This window comes from Ursus arctos, unplaced genomic scaffold, assembly GCF_023065955.2.
Source record: "Ursus arctos isolate Adak ecotype North America unplaced genomic scaffold, UrsArc2.0 scaffold_22, whole genome shotgun sequence".
In the NCBI taxonomy this organism is placed as follows: domain Eukaryota; kingdom Metazoa; phylum Chordata; class Mammalia; order Carnivora; family Ursidae; genus Ursus; species Ursus arctos.
Genome location: NW_026622897.1, coordinates 54,483,004 through 54,502,498, shown reverse-complemented (window position 1 = coordinate 54,502,498; position 19,495 = coordinate 54,483,004). Strand labels below are relative to the sequence as shown.

Here is a 19,495-nt window from a genome sequence, read left to right as displayed (position 1 = left end):
AATAAGGACTGGGAGGCAGAGTGGAGAGGGGTGCTTTATTGGAAGAGAACAGATCTAGGCTTCAGTTCAGGCTCTCATCCAATTTGCGGTGACAACTGCCAAGTCTCTGGGCCTTAGTTTCCTATTCTGTTAAAACAGAAGGCTAAGAATGAAGATCTCCTCCTGAACGAAAATCCCATTTTTCTAAAGATCCTGAGTCTCTTCTACCTTAACCCTAAGTAAAAGCAAGCTGTCATAAGGTCACAAATCTCTCAGTCCACAGCACTGGCTTGGCGTCCCCCACCCCGATGAGGTACTCAACAGGACAGGAGAGCTGCTATTTGACTGTCACAAAAGGCACCACCAAAAGGTGTCCTGTCCTCTTCCCTGGAATCATGTCATTTACTCTTCCCCCTTTCAGATCCATAGTTTGTTCCATGGGAAACTGGTTTTGTGGTCAGATATGCTTGGGAAATAAGTAGCAATGAGGATGGAGTGGAGAGAAAAACATGCATGAGAGGGGAGCACTGTGAAGAACTAGAAGCTAGACGTGGAGGTACGAGTGAGCTGAGAGACGAAGTATGGAGCAGAGTCCTCCAAGTTTCTAGACTGTGCTGGTTAGAGCAGGTGAAGCAGATGCTGTGGGGGAGCCAGGACGTCTACGTTGGTAACACCTACCAGGAGCCATCTGAGGGCTCCTTCACCGTGGAGGCACGGTTTGTCTGTAAAACAAAGGGGCTCTCAAAATGGGCATGTCCCAAGACTGTACGATGGACTATGTAAGTCTGAAGGATTTTAATTGTTTAAACACAAAACAAAAAGAAGAGTAGCAGCAATGTAGAATAGAGATAAATAGGTTTGTTTTTTATTCCATGACCCTAAGAATTATTTTTTTTTATTTTATTTTTTTTAAAGATTTTATTTATTTATTCGACAGAGAGAGAGACAGCCAGCGAGAGAGGGAACACAAGCAGGGGGAGTGGGAGAGGAAGAAGCAGGCTCATAGCAGAGGAGCCTGATGTGGGGCTCGATCCCATAACGCAGGGATCACGCCCTGAGCCGAAAGCAGACGCTTAACGACTGAGCCACCCAGGCGCCCCCTATTCCATGACCCTAAGGATTTTTAAATGACAGGATGAACTATGAATCCCCAAAACAGGGATATGCAGGAGACTATTTCCAAATTTATTTATTACCAAATCTATTATTCACACTATTAACATTTAAAGCACACAAACGACAGGGGCGCCTGGCTGGCTCAGCTCGAAGAGCATGTGACTCTTGATCTCAGGATCGTGGGTTTGAGCCTCACACTGGGTGTAAAGATGACTAAAAATAAACTTAAACACATAAATAAAACAGGCTAACTACAATTTTCTGGTAATCGCAGCTTATTTTGGGAAGTAAGGTTTTACTGTAACATGGCCATGCCCATTCCTTTACTTATCAACTATGGCTGCTTTCCTGCCACAGTGGTCGTTACGACAGAGACCATATGGCCCGAGAAACCTACAATACTTATTATTTGGTTCTCTATAGGGAAAGCCTGCCAACTCCTGATCTGAGGAAGAAAATCAGGTATGAGGAGTCCTGCTAGAGTGGAGAGCATCTCTCTTCTATGCAGAAGGGCAGGACACCCCTGAACCCTAAGATGCCTGCTCTGAAAGTTAGACAGCACAGTGTAATGGTTATGAGCAGTGTGCAGCCAGACTGACTGCATGGGTCTGAACCCCAGCCCTGCTATTTAATAGCTACAGACCACAGCAGTCTTGTCATCTGTAAAATGGGGCTAACAACAGTACCTACTTCATAGGGTTACTCTGATAAACACATTAATAATTGCAAGGCCCTTAGAATAGGGCCTGACACATTAAAAGCACTTCATAAAAGTGAGCTATTATTACTCTCTTCTCTCTCTCACTGTGTAGAGAAATAGCAAGCCTCCTGTCCCGGGGATGTGCAAGACTGCAAGACTACAGTAGGGAGGTTAAACTCTGACTTCCATGGTGCGATCCAACTTGGAACACAGACTCCAGGATTCTAAGATTCTAAAACCGTATGGTTTAAAATACCATGACTTTACAATTCTTTAAAGTTAACAAGCCACCAATGCTGGCGTCTTTCCCTTATGCTCCCCAAGAATGTGCTCTGGAGTTTTTATCCCCAGGGGAAGCCTGCACTATTACTCTATGCCACAAGGACAACCATCTTACACAGTGTTGAGGTTTTCCCTCTGAAGAAAATAAAAAAGCTCCAAGAGCCGGGAAGAGAATTTGGTTTCCACATCCAAGAATAACTTTGTCTGAGAATGTTTCCCTTTCTTCATGTTATAAAATGAGATACACGCATACTCAGAATACAAATCAGCAGCCAAAAATACAGTGCCACAGAAGAAGGCCCTGCTCGTTTGTCCAGACAGTTTGAGAAGGAAGAAGTAGAACTGCAGAACTAGAGGAGGCCTCAGAGACCATTAAGCCCAACACAAACAGTTCCCAGATGAGATGATGAGTCCATGGCTGAGAGAGCGCAACTGCTCACCAGGACTCAGGACTCAGTGCTCCTTCCTTCAACTACAACGGTTCTCAAGGTTTCCATCTGGGTCAGGAGGCTGCAGAAACTGCCTGGGCCCCCAGCCTGGGGTCTGTCAGTGAGTCAGGTCAATTCTTCTCTCAAGGAATGCCCTCATTTGGACTAGAGAATATCAGAAGGCCATTCTCTAGTGCTGGTGTTCTAAGTCTCTGAGTATTTCAGTGAGACTTTCATGAGAAAATCATTGCAGAGGACTTTCTATAACTGATTGGTGGTCCTGTCCATACCACCGAGGATTAGAAATTCCCCTGGGGCTGGAGCCTGGGCTACCTTGGGTAACACACAATTTTAGGATTTATTACTCTGCCTCTAAGTAAAAGAAGCTGTTGGGCTGGATGCAAAAAAACTCACTGTTCTTGCTGATGTGAAGTCAGACTCCGCTCCCTCACTGAAGGCCTGGCACTTGTGAATGGATTTCTACCTAAGTCTGAAGGTTACAGAATTAGAACTTGGGAATGCTATGCCTTAAGGACATTAGAGACCAGCATTCAATTCTCTACCTTTTGAATGAAGAACCTGGAGCAGAGAGGGGGACAGCAACCTTCCCAAAATTGTACAGCAAATCAGCGCAGAGCTGGGCTCAGAGTTTAGGGCTTACCATGCCCTGGCCAGGGCTCCTTTCTGAGTTATAGGTCTCTGCAGTCCAATCTTGGACATTTGGCATATTGGCCTTTGTGTCCTTATTTCACTAAAGGCAATATCATGACAGAAAAAAAAAAAGGAATTAGATCACTAGAAGTCCCAGCTCTGCCTTAGGAAAGAGGCTTTATGAGGCCCCGTTCTTTCTCTCAGGTTCCTATTATTTTAGGCTCCATCAAACAGGATAATAGAGTGTGTACATTCATGAGATAAAGCCATTTCAGCCCTCCCTTCTATCTTTCTGCACTATCATAAATCTTTTTCAGTTGGAGAGCCCCTACCACCTTCAAAGGCATTGATCCTCATATCAAGGATGCCTTTTAGACTAATCGGTTTATTGACCATCAGATTTACATGCCTGAACAAAGCTCTACGTCTGAGTCTTGCCTTGACCCCCAAGTCTCCTTGTTGATAGCTGAACAAGAGAGTGTGGAATAAGTAGGAGGGAGACCTAATTACAAACAGGCTTAGGAAGTGTTAGTAAAATTCAATTTGTCAAAGTACCCTGAATTTTCTGTGGCATTAGAAGCCACGAAACCTGTGTGCTGGGAGGAACCCTGGTGGATGGGGGAGGGTCAGGCGAACCCACTTCTATTTTACAATTGCACAGGTTCATACGGGTCTTGCTTAAAGGAAAATGGGTGCGTTTTGGTCCTTTCCAGGAAATGTGACAGGCTGTGAGAGGACTGTGGGAGCAGCTGCTGGACATTTCAATGGGACTTCAGAAAGATTTCCACCCAGGAGAAAGCAAAGCCTTCTATCATTCAGACATTCTCACTGTAGAAAGGGTTGCCTGTGGAGGGAATGAGTACCCTGGAGATATGTGAGCGAAGGCTAGGTGGTCAACTATGGGCAGGGCAGTTAGGAAGCAGGTCCCTGCTGGGGTGGTGGGTATACAGGTGGTGGTGAGTACATAGCACCAAGGTGACAGAATCAGGAGTCTAAAAGCTAGAGAGAACCTTAAAGATGACCTAGTCCTGCCCCTTCATTTTACAGTTGGAAAAACCTAGGTCCAAACCATGGACATCAATTAACCAAGGTTACACAAAAGCCCATCTAGAATCCAACTCTTTTAGTCACCGCATTCCAGGCCTCTTTCTGTTCCGCTGCGGCAGGTGTGTCCAGATGCACCTACAACCATACGTGTGGATTTAAGAGAGAATATGCATGTATAAGCCTGTTTACCTCTATGTCCATTCAATTCCAGCCGAGGTACCTGGAAAAACTCCCTACTACTGCCATCCCTCTCTTAACGAGTCAAATTAATCTCATGAAAAAAGTCAGTAAATTTAACTGGAACCTTAACCTGAGTGATACCATCTTTTTTTAGTTGTGCTGCTTGCTACTTGGATGGCGTCGTACGTATTACCTTTCTGAGCCTCACCTTTCCAACTTGAATGAAATTCCACCATAGTAGAACTCTAGCGTATATTAAATGAGAGGGTGATTATGAAAGCGAATCCTCTAATAGGTGAGAGTTATGTTGTTTAAATGTCAGTTGATGTTAACATCTAGAGCAATGGTAACTAAGGAGAAAATAACATGGGTATTTTAAAGAAAAGGAAAAAAAAATGCAGCATAGCCTTCTAATCTATTTAATAGATTACTAATTTACTGAACCACAGACTATCAGGCGTAGTCTGCAGCATCCCTCCAAGGGTATGTCAAACCCCTGCCGGCACAATTTAAGACATAAGCCCCCCCCCCCCCCCCCCCCCGCCCCGATCCAAAGCCAGCCACGCCTCTTTTGGACAGCTCCAACAAGGCACAAAATCTTGCGATGGAGTCCAAGTTACCTCCGTCACTCCTAAACACTGGTCCTCATTTTATGCAGTGGAGCCTTGTATTAAAAATCAGGTGTGAAGGTGTAGCCATTAGTGAGCCCGCTGGACCTCAAGACGAACGTAAGCAATCTGACCGGCCAGATGGTTTCTGTCTTCCCTGAGGACTCCATGCACATACCTTGCTCCCACAGCGTAGCTTCCCCACGGGAGTGTTTCTCATGTGGAGGGCAGTTCTGCCTCTCCAGGAGATCTTTAGAAATGTTTAGAGATATTTTTAGTTGCTGTAATGAAGGTCTGCCAGCACCCAGGGAGCCAAAGCCAGGGATTCTGCTAAGCACCCTACAATGCACGAGTCAGCCCCCTCCCACAAAGAATTATCTGGTCCAGATGTCCCTAGTGGCAAGGCTGAGAAACCCTGTGCCAGCTGGAGGAGCCTTCTCTGTCCAAAAGTCCACTGGCCTTCAAAGGCGCCCTCTGTTCTTTCCCTTAAAATGCAGCACCAGCTCTTCCCTAATCACACTTGTTGGCCAGGTGCATACTTCCTCCTCCCTCCCTCACTGCTTTGTGTCTCCCCAAAGCTGAGTACATGATCAAAGAGGATGACCTTTTCTGTATGGGGAAGGTCAATTTTTTGTGTGGGTAGGAGAACCTCTTAAAACAGTATCTTATAATATCCATTTTAAAAGTTCCCTTTCCTTTCTTCCTAAGAGACAAATCAGTCCCAACCAAGGGGAACAAGGAAAGGAGGAGACAGGCTGTATTTACTGAAAGCCGCAGAGGACGCTTGGTAAGTTCGGTTCTCGGTCCCGGTGTCCACTGGGAGGTGGAAGGTGCCTTCAGTACCACAGGAAGACGAGTTCTGTGGCCAGGCCTGTTTCATCAGCAGAGTTGCTTAAGGGAAGACACAAGAATGGCATTAGGCAGAAATTAAGAAGTGGGCACTACCAATCACAGACACAAAGCAAGGGTCTTGTGCTGGATGGAAACATATAACCCAAGGGGCCCTGTTCAGACACACAGGATGGTTCAGCCTTTCTGAGATGGGTGAGTGCGTTGGGAGGAATGCTGAAGTGAGCTTCCGAATGATTTGAAACCAAGGAAATCTGAGCTTACACTAAGAGAGCAGGGATTTTCTACCCACTACCAAAAACCATGAAGATGCTTATGAATACCATCTCCTACTGCCTGACATTCTGGCCTAAGGCTCTGGGATATTCCTTAGCCACTTTCTTATTAATATGTAGCGACTTAGGAGCCTCTGACCATGTACTGGGCCAGATAAACCGAGTACTCATTTTTTATGCCGAAATCTCACCTGTAGGGGCGGGGGTATTTAATAAGTTGTTCTCAAAGAGAGACCTCAAAAGAATTACCACGTGACACGAATGCTGCTGGACTGTCATCTCTTCTAAAGGGACTGAGCTTTGGCAGAGTTCAGAAGGCACAGGCTGTCCAGTGAGGCACTTCCCACTCCTCCTGTACACCCAGCTGGGGCCAGACAGATAACCCTCTTGCACACCTTTTATATCTCCTGGTGAGGTGCTGCTGGGGCCCCACTTGAGATGTCCCCTCATGAATTAGAGAGGATCTGCTGGGCCATTAAGAAATTATATGTCAAACTTGGGGCAGGTGTAAAATAGAGATGTGGCCCAGTTTGAAAGAAATCTGCAGAGACTTCCCAGGCTGGCCTGAAGCTCAGCCTGAGAAATTTGAAGGATGATGCTTCATATGATCTAGAAGTGGGGAATGACTCAAAAAACTTACCTTCATGGTATCCTGTGGGAAAGGAGAGAGGAAAGAGGGTTTCAAAGGGGGGAAAATGCCTAACGTTTTAGCGATTTCTCTTGATATACTTTCTCCTAGAGGAGAAACTATTTTTGACCCAAATTTCTACTTAGAGTTGGAAGAATAATTTTAACAGTATCTTTTGCACTCAAATAAGATCTTGGATATGAGGGGTTTTAAAGAACATTAACAGGATTGGGGACTACACTGGCAAAGCTGTACACACTTGACACGTGTTAACAAGGGGCTAAGGGAAAGCAGGGTGGGATAAGTACACCTACACACTCTAGTTCCACCAAGGCAAGGACAGTCCGCCACCAGAGAGATCCCATAACCCCTCTGCCCAATCGGGTAACAGGTAATGCCTCTGATTCCTTCATTCATGGAAGTGCTGGGGCCAGAGGAGGTCAAGGACTCTGCTGTTTGCCAAACTAAGGCTAGAAGTGTAGCTGTTCTGGGCTGGTGCTGCACTTGCATTAATGGCCCGCAACACATACAGCAGATGCTGAGAAATGAGAAGGAAATCATGGGCAGGAAAGTGACACTAAAAGGAGAATTCTGGCAGAAGAAATGGAGATCCAGCAGAACTCCTTGCAGAGTCCAGAGCCTTTGCTGGGCATCAAGACATGGCTCTGCGGACAACACTGGAGGGGGGAGGTCCGATTGAAACAATTATCTTAGGTTTCCTTTCCCCGGTGTGGGGGTAGGGAGCTCGGAATTAATAAAGGATCCAATTAGTGTTGAAAAATCTTATCAGGATGTCTCCAAATTTAGAACCTGCCACTCAATGTGGCTGGGAAGCCCTGGTCACTCAAAACAACTCCCTAAAAAGTATGTAGTTCTGAGAAGTCACATGTCCTCAAGACCCCACAGGGACTCCATAAGGAAGCAGGAGGCCTGAATTTAGCCACGGAGAATTTGGGTGTCCTGTTCCAGTCCAGTTTTTTCTCCAAGTGGTGCATACTTTACCACAATTTTCATAAGCCAAGTCTGACATTAGTCTGAAGGACTGCGTGACAAAGTAAATCAAAATTAACCAAAGAGTAACTGAAGCCTACACTGCACTCAGCACTGAGGGGAGCGCCACGGTGGACAGGAGCACACGTGGGTCATGGGCACCGCACACAAGGTATTCATGGGCCAGCTGGGGATGCAACACAGCCACACGCCAACCAGAGAGTGAACAAGACAGCATTACACACAATAAAATAACAGTCCAGATTAACCAGGAAAGAAGCAAGTGCGACTGTGCCTTTGATTATGTCTTATCTAACTTATCAAGTGAACTAAACTCTGTATGTTCTTGAAGAAGTGCGTGTTTTCTTCTGGTTTCACTAAAAAAGAAAACAAATACTAGTATTTTCTCTATTTCTCTCTATACTTTAATGCTTAATAACTTAAATAACTGGACAAATATGAGACCAGGAAAACCAACAAATACTAGCTGTCAACTTGACTTCCTCATTGGTCGGTTGTACCGTATAATCTTCATCTTCCAGGTACAATTCTAACACAACCCGTTCTGCTGGTGGTAGCGATTCAGAGCTCAGCTGTGGGACGAAGACAATCCAGTGGAAGCTTCAGAGGCACAGTAAGAGGGGGGACTGCTCTGGCAGGCATGCCTGCTCCTGGGTACCATGGAAAGTACCAACTCCTAGAAATGTTCTATATTTTGAACTGGGTGATAGTGAAATACAAGTTTATCCCAGTTTCTGTGATTCTTAGAAGACCCTGTACTTGCTGGCTTATGTGTCTCCCCCACGAAACTGTGAGCTCCTTTAGAATAGGGACCTTGTCTTACGGTCTTTATCTTTAAAGGGCCAGTGTAGGGTCTGGCACAAAACATTTTGTGAAGAGAAGAGCTCCACACATACTTTTTAGTATTTCTAGTTCCGATGCACATACATACGCATTCTATACACGTGTCAAGTATTCTGGAGTTGTACACTTGAGACTAGTGTGCTTTACGTACTACTGTATATGTGTTACTCCTCAATTTAGAAGCGAGAGACAGAGAGACAGAGAACCCTTGGCAGTGAAGGGCCATGGCCCAGTCACAGCATGCTGCCCACATCCAGGTGCTGGGTTGTTCACTTCCTGGGATACGGGGCCCTCACGCCCTCCGACACTTGAACAATCTGCTAAGCACACTTACACGGAGGAGAGGCAGCAAGGGACCATCATCCTGAATAATGCAGTAAGTCAGGAAATCTGAGTTCTAGCCTGGGCTGTGCCACTTATTAGCTGGGGGACCTTGGGCAAGTCACCTAACCTTCCTAAGCTTCAGTTCTGTTGTCTCACAACAGCAGTAATAATCTCTCCCTGATTGCTTCACACTGCTGAAGTGAGGATCAAAAGTGAAGTGTCATCCAGCCTCACGGTTCCTAATTTTGGCATCTGCTCATCTTCGTCCCCATAGTTATGGACAGCTCTAATTTAAGTCCTCATCATCGCTTAACCGAACTACTGCAACTGCTTCCTCATTGTTCTGTTTTTAAACCTGCCAACTCCAATCTCCAAACTGCAATCAAGAGATATTTCTAAGACCTAAACCTACTCACAAAATCTTAAAAACATTCCATGGTTCTCCACTGCCTACAGGCTAAGGCTGAACTTCTTGTACGGCATTCAAGGCCCCCCATGATCTAGCCCTGTGATCTCTCTAGACTCTCATTGTTCTCCCTTTCCAACCCAACACTGGAGCCTCACAAAATTTATCATTCCCAGATTATGCCAAGGAGTATCATGTCACATCTCTATATTTTTGCTCACATTGGTCACTCTTCCCGGTATGTCTTTCCCCAAATGCCACCTGGTAAAAATTTATTAATCCACCAATCATGAGCTTGCCTCTACTATGCAGTCTTTTCTTTTCCCCACCCTTTGACCACAGTACCTACACATATCTCATACGGTTCGCTATCCCAGTTTCTGTGATTCTTAGAAGACCCTGTACTTGCTGGCTTATGTGTCTCCCCCACGAAACTGTGAGCTCTAGAATAGGGACCTTGTCTTATGGTCTTTATCTTTAAAGGGCCAGTGTAGGGTCTGGCACAAAACATTTTGTGAAGAGAAGAGCTCCACACACACTTTTTAGTATTTCTAGTTCCGATGCTATAACTAGAGGGTAAGGAAGCATGAGAGCTTCTACCACTTTTTATGGAGTCTTCTGTCCAAGTTCATGTATCTTGAGGCAAACAAAAAAATGGATTCCCCATATATGATAAAAGAAACATGTCTGTGACCAACAAAAGTTAAAATAACACAATTATAAGAAGCTAGGCTGTTAACGTTTAAAGGGACCTAAGAGATCACCCGGAATAAAACACTACCTATGGCCTGGAGACATGACATTAGCAAATTGCCCAAGATCACGCAGCCCACAGCAGCGGCAAGGGGAAATTTTCACAGCTCATCTCCTGAAAGACGCGCCATGCACAAATTCAATATTCAACATCCAAATAATTCAACGTTAAAAGCTGAGAAAGTGTGCAGGGATTTTAATGAAAACATTGTCCTGAGCAGCCCAGGTGAGGGTAGTGAAAGTGGCAAATCCCTCCCATGGTCCCTTACTGTCTGTGACAAAAAGGACCTAGTCCAGTTACACTGCTGGGACCCTCACAGGTGCCCAGAAGTTCCCGTGGTGCCTTGGGCCTGGAGTCCACACTGCCCAGAGGACCTCACTTATTTTTAGCACAATTGGCCCTCACCTCTCACCATCCAGAAAAATGCCCTGGAAATGAGCCAGAGCTCAAGATCTGGGCTAAGGGAACAGATTATATCTAAGGTCAACCAGGTCTTCAAACATGTCAGACTGCCAACGGAGATGGAAAATCTGATCCTGGGCAGACTGTTTTTTGGGGTTCGTACAGGCATAATGCAGGCATTCCTCCACAGGGGCTGCCACAAAGCCAACAGAAGAGCCATACAGGCTGAAGAATTTTGTTCACTTGATTGTTTGAATTCAGCAGCCAGGTTAGGGTGAAAGTCTCTGACCTAGGTCACATGGGACCCCGGAGGTGAGGAAGGGGAAAGACGCCTTTTAGTGCCATGATCCTTCTTTGCTGCCCTAGGGGACGGTTCATGTGTGTCTCCAACCCATGATTTTGCACCATCAGACATGTTCCTGCATGCTTTAGGAACTGCTGCTGAGCCACCTGGGGGAGCCCAAGCCTAAGGGATGGGATTTGGGGAGGGAGGGCGAGGGGATCTACCGTTGTTACGAGATAACACATTCATAGGCCATAATACAGATGAGGAAAAATAGCTCTCCTACCATAAGCTGAATGCAGGAACTGAAACTCTGTTGGATAGAAATGTTAGTTGAAATTACCACTAAGAATTTGTGCAAAGTAGTACACATCGCAGTTACAAAAACAGACTGTCTCAAGATAGCAGTTTCCCCCAGGTGACATAGGAAACAGTGAATGCAGAGGGTGTGAAGTGCCTCTACCCTGGAAGGAACGACAGACTTGCCATCCAGGAAAGCCCACTCATCGAGAAGAAGCACCTCCGGGATGGGTGGCTAACCCAAGTTAGTGCTCTTTGCGTAACAGAGGGACTTCACACATGACAGAGGCTTTATGTACCAGAGGAAATAAGGTTCAGGGACAAAACCATCACCTCTGGCCTCTGAAGAACTGTCTGTAAAGCTCCAGAGGGCTAGGACCAATGCAGAGATACCTCACGTGAGACCTCTGGGAGAGTACGGTGCTTCAGACGGTGCACAGGCTGTGGTGTCAGTCAGACTGGGTTTGAATTTCAGCTCCACTCTTTTTTAGCTGTGCAACTCTGGACAAGTTCTTTAACCTCTGAGCAAAACTGGAAGCAGGAAGATTCAACTCACACAAGACTAAAGTCAAAACGTGTGACATGCCTTGCACAGTGCCGGGAATATGGCAGGTATTCAGAAAACACGTGTTCCTTTCCCTTGCCTTTCCTCAGGTTTGTCATACGCAAAATAGGAATACTATGTTTGTACTTTATAAAGCTGCAATGAAATCAAGTGAGACAGTAGATGAAAGTGATTTATAAACAGACTTCTTGTGACGAGGTATTTCATTTCTATCTATATTAGTTATTCTGTTTATCCTTTCATTTTCAAGTCAGATTACCAATAATGTGATACATCCTTTGGTTTCCAGATTCTGAAAACAAGTCTTAGTCGGCTCCTGCCTCCTGCAGGGCCAAATAGTTCTTAAATAAGATCCCTGAAGTCATTAAGAGCTTGGAAAAATCCAAGTACCCACACTGCTTTCAGAACCAGTGAAAGAGTGAAGTGTTTCCCTGCATCCTGAACAGATGACATCTCAGAGTACTCAGAGCTGCTAAAAATAGCTCTCTCTGAAGCAACTTCTTGGTCTCCTTGAAGAAGCCGAGAGAAATTTAAACCGGAGAGCCTGGCTCCTTTGCAGGCTTCTACCCCGCAGGCATCTCCTGGCATCACAAATGGCTGGTTCTGGCAGGAAGCTGAGAGTAACCTACATTGCCCTCTCTGTCCTTGAGCCAGCTCCTCCTCGGCAGGAGCTCCCCTACGGCAGTCAGGAGACCTGGCGAATGCCGAGGCTGGCCTCCCGAAATATGAAACAGACCAGTTGTGTGCGCGCGCGCGCGCGCGCGCGTGTGTGTGTGTGTGTGTGTGTCTAACTCCAAAGGAAAGGGGATCTGCTCAAGGTCGCACCAAAATCAGTAGGAGAGTTAGGGCTATAATCCCAGTCCTTCCAACTCCTAGTTTGGGGCTTTCCGACACAATGTGTTAACACCACCCTCTATAGTGTATGGGTTTCTAAGGAAATGGTCAGGATGCTGCAGTCATGGCTTAGAAATATGTTGAAATTTGAAAACACAAAATCGGGGAAAATCAAGTTAGGTGAGGGCTGATATTTTATGTCTTAAAATTAAAGCTTTATTAGTACTTTACACCTGCCTGGAACTTTCCAAACTCATCTCCTTATTCCACAGTCCCAAGCTCCTCCTGTGTGCTCTCCCTAGTCTGTTTGCTCTAGTTTAACTCCTTAATTTCCCTCTGGCCAACTGCAGAGCACATAGCGGGATGCCTGGGTTTGGATCTTTGGGCTAGTTCCCAACTTCTCTAAATTTTAGTTTTCCCACTTGGAAAATGGGAATAACAATAGTAATTCAAAGGTTTGTTGTGATAGAAAACAAGTCAATATCCATAAAAAGCTTAAAATAGTCCCTGGTACATAGGAACCATTCAACAAATATCACCTATTTATTTTTATTGTCTGTCCTTCCACTTTCTTGCCAAACGAATCCTCGAACAATTCTACAAACCATCACCATAAGTTCTGAACATTAAGAGAAAACGCCCCAGTGCTGGAAATCAGAACCGTGATGAATTCACAGCCTCTAGCCTCAGTGGGCCCTCCTGTTACACAGCTGTGTTACCTTCTCCTTCACACCTTGACCTCTCTTCTTAAGAACCTTCCCTCTATCCTTGCTCACCTCTCTCTCAGCAAATCAGAATCATTAGACAAGAACTTTCCACTTTCTACTGGGGAATTTATCCTAAGCACATCCATCTATGATCTTTTCGTTAGTCTGAGAGGAAGCCCTGCCCTCCTGTGCGAGGCACCCCACTCCACCTGCTCCCCCAATCAGAGAAGAGAACGGAGCTCTAGATTTCTCACCTCACCAAAGCCTCCTTGAAGGCCTGGCTCCTGGCACCCCTCCTCCTATATCTCTGACTTGTCCTCCCCACTTACTCCTTCCCATCAACACTTACTTAACCATGCTCGTATCTAAACCATGCCTCCTTTAATCCCGCCTCCCCTTGTTCTCCTTGCCCTCGTAGCCAAGGCTCTTGTAAAAGCAGGCTCCCTCTGCTAGCTCTGCTTCTTCGCTCCCAGCCTCACCATCTCATTGACTCTGCTTCCACTCGCCACTGGCGGCCTCCTGACTATACACACAACATATCTTCTTCGTTCCTGACCTTAGCAACTACTCACCTCATTTCGTTTTAGACCAGGTACTTTACCAGATCTCACAGCATTTAGATTTAAAGCATTTCTATACTGTGAGATATAGAAAACCACTGTAGCTCTTAAGACAGAACTTATCAAACTCGATTAACTCTTTTATTAGAGTTAATTTCTGCAGCTTTTATTGTTTCTGCCTCATATTATACATTATTTGGAAATATATATCTTACTGATTTAAAGTGAATATAGAATAAACTATTAATGCCGAGATGGATTTTTTTAGCCTGTGGGTCACTGCTACCCTCACAAACTCTGAGGGCAATGTCTTTAGCTTCCTCAAGTCTGAATCACGTCCAGTGTCATCCAGAGTGCCGTGGGCGCTGCAGGGGCAAAATAAATGTCTGTGGAATGACACAGCTATGTAAGCACTTTAGAGGTTAACATCACTTATGTGCATAAAATAGTTCTTGTCTCCTAAAAAAGAGGGGGGTCATAGTATGTGTGTGCATGTGTGTACAATTACAAAATGATCCCTACTTCAGAATGAAGTAACTCAGGTTCAGAGAGGTCAGGTGATTTAAGGTTGCTAATTTAGGAAGTGACAGAACTCAAATCCAGGTCTTCTGACATAGCCATGTTCTTCTCTCATTTAAATATTCTAGAAGAAAGGGAATATGGTAGGATGAGTGCTAGGTTGGCACAGAAAAGCATGAGACCAAGAACCAGAACATCTGCCAAAGGTTCCAGTCCATATGCTACTGCTGATTCACTGGGTAACTTGGACAAAACACTGCTTGTCTCTGGATCTCCTGTGTCAAGAGAAGGGGTTGAACTGCAGGATCTCTAAGGTCTTTTCAAGCTTTTTAACTCTAGAATAATCATTACTAAACAAGAAAACGGGTGTTATCATGGCATTCAAGGCCTTTCCACATCTTGCCCTTGGATATCTGTAGTTCAGATTCACCTATTATCTCCACCCCACAGTGTGCTTCAACCATTCTCACTACTTCCGGGTTCCTCAGCATCATGCCCTCACACTGCCATCCCTTTGCCCAGGCTCCGCTCTGTCTAGAATGCTCAACTCTTCCTTTGTGTGCTTAAAAGAATGCCTCCCGCTTCTCCCTCGGGTCTCTATCGCTAGGCCCCCTGTGAGTCCTCCTGTACACTTTCAACCTCAGAAGACTGTCGTTCTCTCCTCTGCTTCCTCTCCTTACACGTATTCCCTTCACCATAATCATCACACAGCTGTAAATCTGTTTTAATGCCAGCTACCAAATGAACTATAAGTTATTTTAGGCAAAGATGGCTCTTTTTCTCTATTCTAGTGTGGAGGGCATTCAACAAATAAACACTTGTTGAGTAAATGAAGAGGAACTTATATAAAACCATCTACAGCCTTGAGGTAAGTAACACATTTCTCTGAGAGATGAGCTATCTTGTCCAAGGCCCCACAACTAGTGAGTTATCAGGATTCAAACCCAGGACTTTCTAAAGCGTCCATACTTTCTCCAGCCCCTTGAATGTTAAAGCACCGGCTAAGTGTGAGGGTTAGTGTCAGTGGTAAGACTCTGCACTGCTCCTAGCCCAAACTAGAACAAACTTTTTCAACATTTTCAAATCTATTTCAATCTCTATCCAAGGAGAGCTGGGCCTTTGTTATTTTTGAAAAACAGGTTCCTTCCCTCAGCATGAAAACCAGCTCTTTATCCTCTGGTGGCAAGTCTCTCACTCCGTTCCAAATCCACATCCAGGAAGTCTGGTGAGTGTGTGTTTGCGTCTGTGTGTGTCTCAATGGCAGCCTTAGGGGAAACCGAGCAAAGACTGGATTTGGACATTGTTTGGGAGAGCACAGAAGGTTCTGTGAGGAAGATGCATGTCTCAGATATGCCAGCAGAGAAGAGATGGGCCAACCTTAAGTCCCAAGGAGAAGGGAGGAGATTCTATTCCCACCCCAACCCTGAGGCTGAACTGCCCCAGTTCCCAGAGGGGACTCCCAGGAGAATCAGGCTTGGACACGTTGAGTCCAGAGCAATTAAGGACAGGGAAAGGCCAGCAGGTGGGTTTGTTTTTCCAAACAGAGCCCACCTCCCACCCCAGGCACCACGGCTGGTCTCTACTTTCTCCTTACCTGGAGCATAACTGGGGCTATTGGTGGGGTACAGGCTGGGATTGTAGGCAGGGGCTGCTGCCGGGTAGGCTGTAGGGTAACCTATGAAGAGACAAAAAAGCCCCAATTAGTTGGGCAAGAAGAAAAGGAAACAGAATCCAAGTCCCAGTCTTGGCCTTCAGCCTCTTCATGGGCCTTTTCAGACATATATGTGACCAGCTTATAGCCTCTATGAGAAAAGTCACCAATACCACAATCCCAACATATGCAGATTTTTAAAATTTTTTCTATTTTTTTTAAAAATCAGTATAAGAACTATATGTCTAATATACTCACTGTAAAAAAAAAAATTGAAACACCATAGAAGTAGTATGTGGTAAAAAGTTTACGTTTACTCTCACATTCCTGCTGCAACACTACTTTACTCCCCACGGGTAGTAACAGCTATCCTTCCGGATAGTTTTCTACATCTTTTTTTCTTAAAGATTTTATTTAATTATTTGAGAAACAGAGTAAGCGAGAGAGAGAGAGAGAGAGAGCACATGAGCAGGGGCAGAGGGAGAAGGAGAAGCAGGCTCCCTTGCTGAGCAGGGAGCCCGATGCAGGGCTCGATCTCAGGACCCTAGGATCATGGCCTGAGCCGAAGGCGGACTCTTAGCCGACTGAGCCACCCAGGTGTCCTCTACACATTTTTATACACATATATTCAGTGGTGTTCTGGTAAATATTTAACAACTGGCTTGAGGGAACTGAAGTGGAGATCTATGTGTAGCATTCGCCAAGTTCCATGGTATAAATATTCCCACCACGGCCAACTTCAAGCCATCAGCGTCAAAAGGAATAGCTGGGAAAAGATGCTCACGACTGGCTCTCTAGCCCACAAGCCAGATCCAGCCTGCCACTGCATATTATACATAGGAGTTTTTGGTTTTTTGAAAAAAAAAAAATGTGGAAAGGATTTTTTTCTAAGTACAGTCTACTCCCCAATGTGGGGCTCAAACTCATGACCCCAAGATCAAGAGTCACATGCTCTACAAACTGCGCCAGTGGGGAGCCCCATTTTTTTGAAATTTTTATTGGGACAAAATACATATACATAAAATTTGTGATTTTAACCATATTAAGTATACAATTAATTCAGTGGCGTTGTGTTCACAATGTTTTACAACTATCTCCACTGTTATTAAGACTTTTTAATCACTACAAATTCTGTACCCAGTAAGCAGTAACATCCCATTCCCTCTCCCCATAGCTCCTGTTAACCTCGAATCTACTTTGTTTCTATGAATTTGCCTATTCTAGATATTTTATATAAATGGAATCATACACTGCCCTTTTGTGTCTAGCTACTTTCACATTTGTTTTAAAGAGGGGGGAGGAGGATGGGCAGAGGGAGAATCTCTTTTTTTTTAATTTAAATTTTACTTAGTTAACATACAGTGTAGTATTGGTTTCTGGAATAGAATTAAGTGATTATTCATTTACATATAACACCCAGTGCTCATCACAAGTGCCCTCCTTAATACCTTTCACCCATCTAGTCCATCCCCCGACTCACCTCCCTCCATCAACCCTCAGTTTGTTTTCAATCTTTAAGAGTCTCTTATGGGGGCGCCTGGGTGGCTCAGTTTGCTAAGTGTCTGCCTCCGGCTCAGGTTGTGATCCCAGAGTCCTGGGATCAAGTCCTGCATTGCGCTCCCCACTCAGGGGGAGTCTCCTTCTTCCTCTGCCCCTCCTGCCTCTCATGCTTTCTCTCTCTTGCTCTCTCTCTCTAATAAATATGTAAAATCTTAAAAAAAAGTCTCTTATGGTTTATTTCCCTCTCTTTTTCCCCTCCCCTTCCCATATGTTCATCTGTTTTCTTTCTTACATTCCACATGAGTGACATCATATGGTATTTGTCTTTCTCTGACTTATTTCACTTAGCATAATACACTCTAGCTCCATTCATGTCACTGCAAATGGCAAGATTTTTTTTATAGCTGAGTAATATTCCAGTGTGTGTATATATATATATATATATATATATATATATATATGTGTGTGTGTGTGTGTGTGTGTGTGTGTGTATATATATATATACACCACATCATCTTTATCCATTCATCAGGCGATGGACATCTGGGATCTCTTCATAGTTTGGCTATTGTTGGTAATGTTGCTATAAACATTGGGGTACATGTACCCCCTTTGAATCTGTATTTTTGTTTTTGTTTTTTAATTAATTAATTTGACAGAGAGAGAGAGAGAGAGCGCACACACAAGCACGAGGGAGAGCTGCGGAGGGAGAGGGAGAAGCAGGCTCCTCACTGAGCAGGGAGCCCAATGCAGGGCTCCATCCCAAAATTCTGGGATCATGACCTGAGCTGAAGGCAGACACTTCACCAACTCGGTCACCCAGGCGCCTCTTGAATCTGTATTTTTGTATCCTTTGGGTAAATACCTAGTAGTGTAGTTGCTGGATTATAGGGTAGTTCTATTTTTAACTTTTTGAGGAACCTCCATACTGTTCTCCAGAGTGGCTGCACCAGTTGGCATTACCACCAACAGTGTAAGAGGGTTCCCCTTTTGAAAGAGAGAATCTTAAGCAGACTCCACGCCCAGCACAGAGCTCAACACAGGGCTCGATCTCACAACCCTGAGTTCATGACCTGAGCTGAAATCAAGAGTTCATGACATAAGCTACTAAGGCAGCCTAACTTCTTTCACTTTAACGGTATAAGCATTTTCCCATATAATTACATATTCTTCAAAACATTATTTTAAATATCTTTATAATATTCCATTATGTAGACAGATCAAATCATTTAACCATTACAGTGTTTTTAGGTTGTTTGGAATTTTTCACTATAATAAATACAACTATGAGAACAACCTAAATAAATCTTTGGCTACATCTCTGATTATTTTAGGAACAAGTCTAGAAGTGAGATTTCTAGGTCAAAAGATAGTGCTATTTTTAAAGCTCACCCATTCAACAAATATTTGAATATCAACTCTGTGCCAGACACTGTGAAACCTGTACTTGGGGAGCTTCTACTTTTAAAGGGTGGGAGAAGGCAGTGGATAAATAGTAAATATGAGTGAACACAGTCTAAAGTGCTATGGAAAAGAGAAAAAGGGCAGGGCAGAGGGTGTCAGAAGTGCCAGAGTGCTGGAGGGAGGGCACTGCAATACTGAATAGGGTAACCAATGTAAGACACATTGAGAAGGTAAGATTTTCACAAAGACTTGAAGGAAATAGAGTTAACCAAGTAGATGACCGAAGAAAGAGCATTTCAGACGAAGGAAACTGTACAAAGCCCCTAAGTGGAAAGCCTTTGGTATGTGTCTGAGGAACAGCAAAAAGGCCAGTATGGCTGAAGTGGAACAGATGACGGGGACAGTAGTAGCAGAGGAAATCAGAGTGCTAAAGGGCTGGTCAGTTCACAGAGGGCCTTATAGTTCTACTGAAAGCACTTCACTTTCATACTTTGTGAAATGAGAAGCAATCACAGGGGTCTGAGCAGAAGAATAACATGATCTGACTTTCATTTGAGAAGGGTCACTCTGATTACTGTGTTGAAAACAGACTATAGGGGCCCCTGGGTGGCTCAGCTGGCTAAGCATCTGCCTTCAGCTCAGGTAGTGATCCTGGGGTCCTGGAATCGAGCCCTGCATCGGGCTCCCTG

General features: G+C 44.7%; 1 protein-coding gene across 4 annotated transcripts in view; it reads right to left on the bottom strand.

Moving 5' to 3' along the window:
- FAM168A (family with sequence similarity 168 member A) overlaps positions 1 to 19,495 on the bottom strand; it is a 176,522-nt gene that overhangs the window by 11,079 nt on the left and 145,948 nt on the right. For 2 of the 4 annotated variants that reach the window (XM_057316606.1, XM_057316608.1), the window contains 3 exons: positions 15,846 to 15,926; positions 11,053 to 11,079; positions 5,757 to 5,882 (listed from right to left, as the gene is read on the bottom strand). In XM_057316606.1, coding sequence (XP_057172589.1) covers positions 5,757 to 5,882; positions 11,053 to 11,079; positions 15,846 to 15,926 — 234 coding nt within the window. The remainder of the gene's footprint in view (positions 1 to 5,756; positions 5,883 to 11,052; positions 11,080 to 15,845; positions 15,927 to 19,495) is intronic. The other 2 variants (XM_057316607.1, XM_057316609.1) reach the window with 1 other exon arrangement.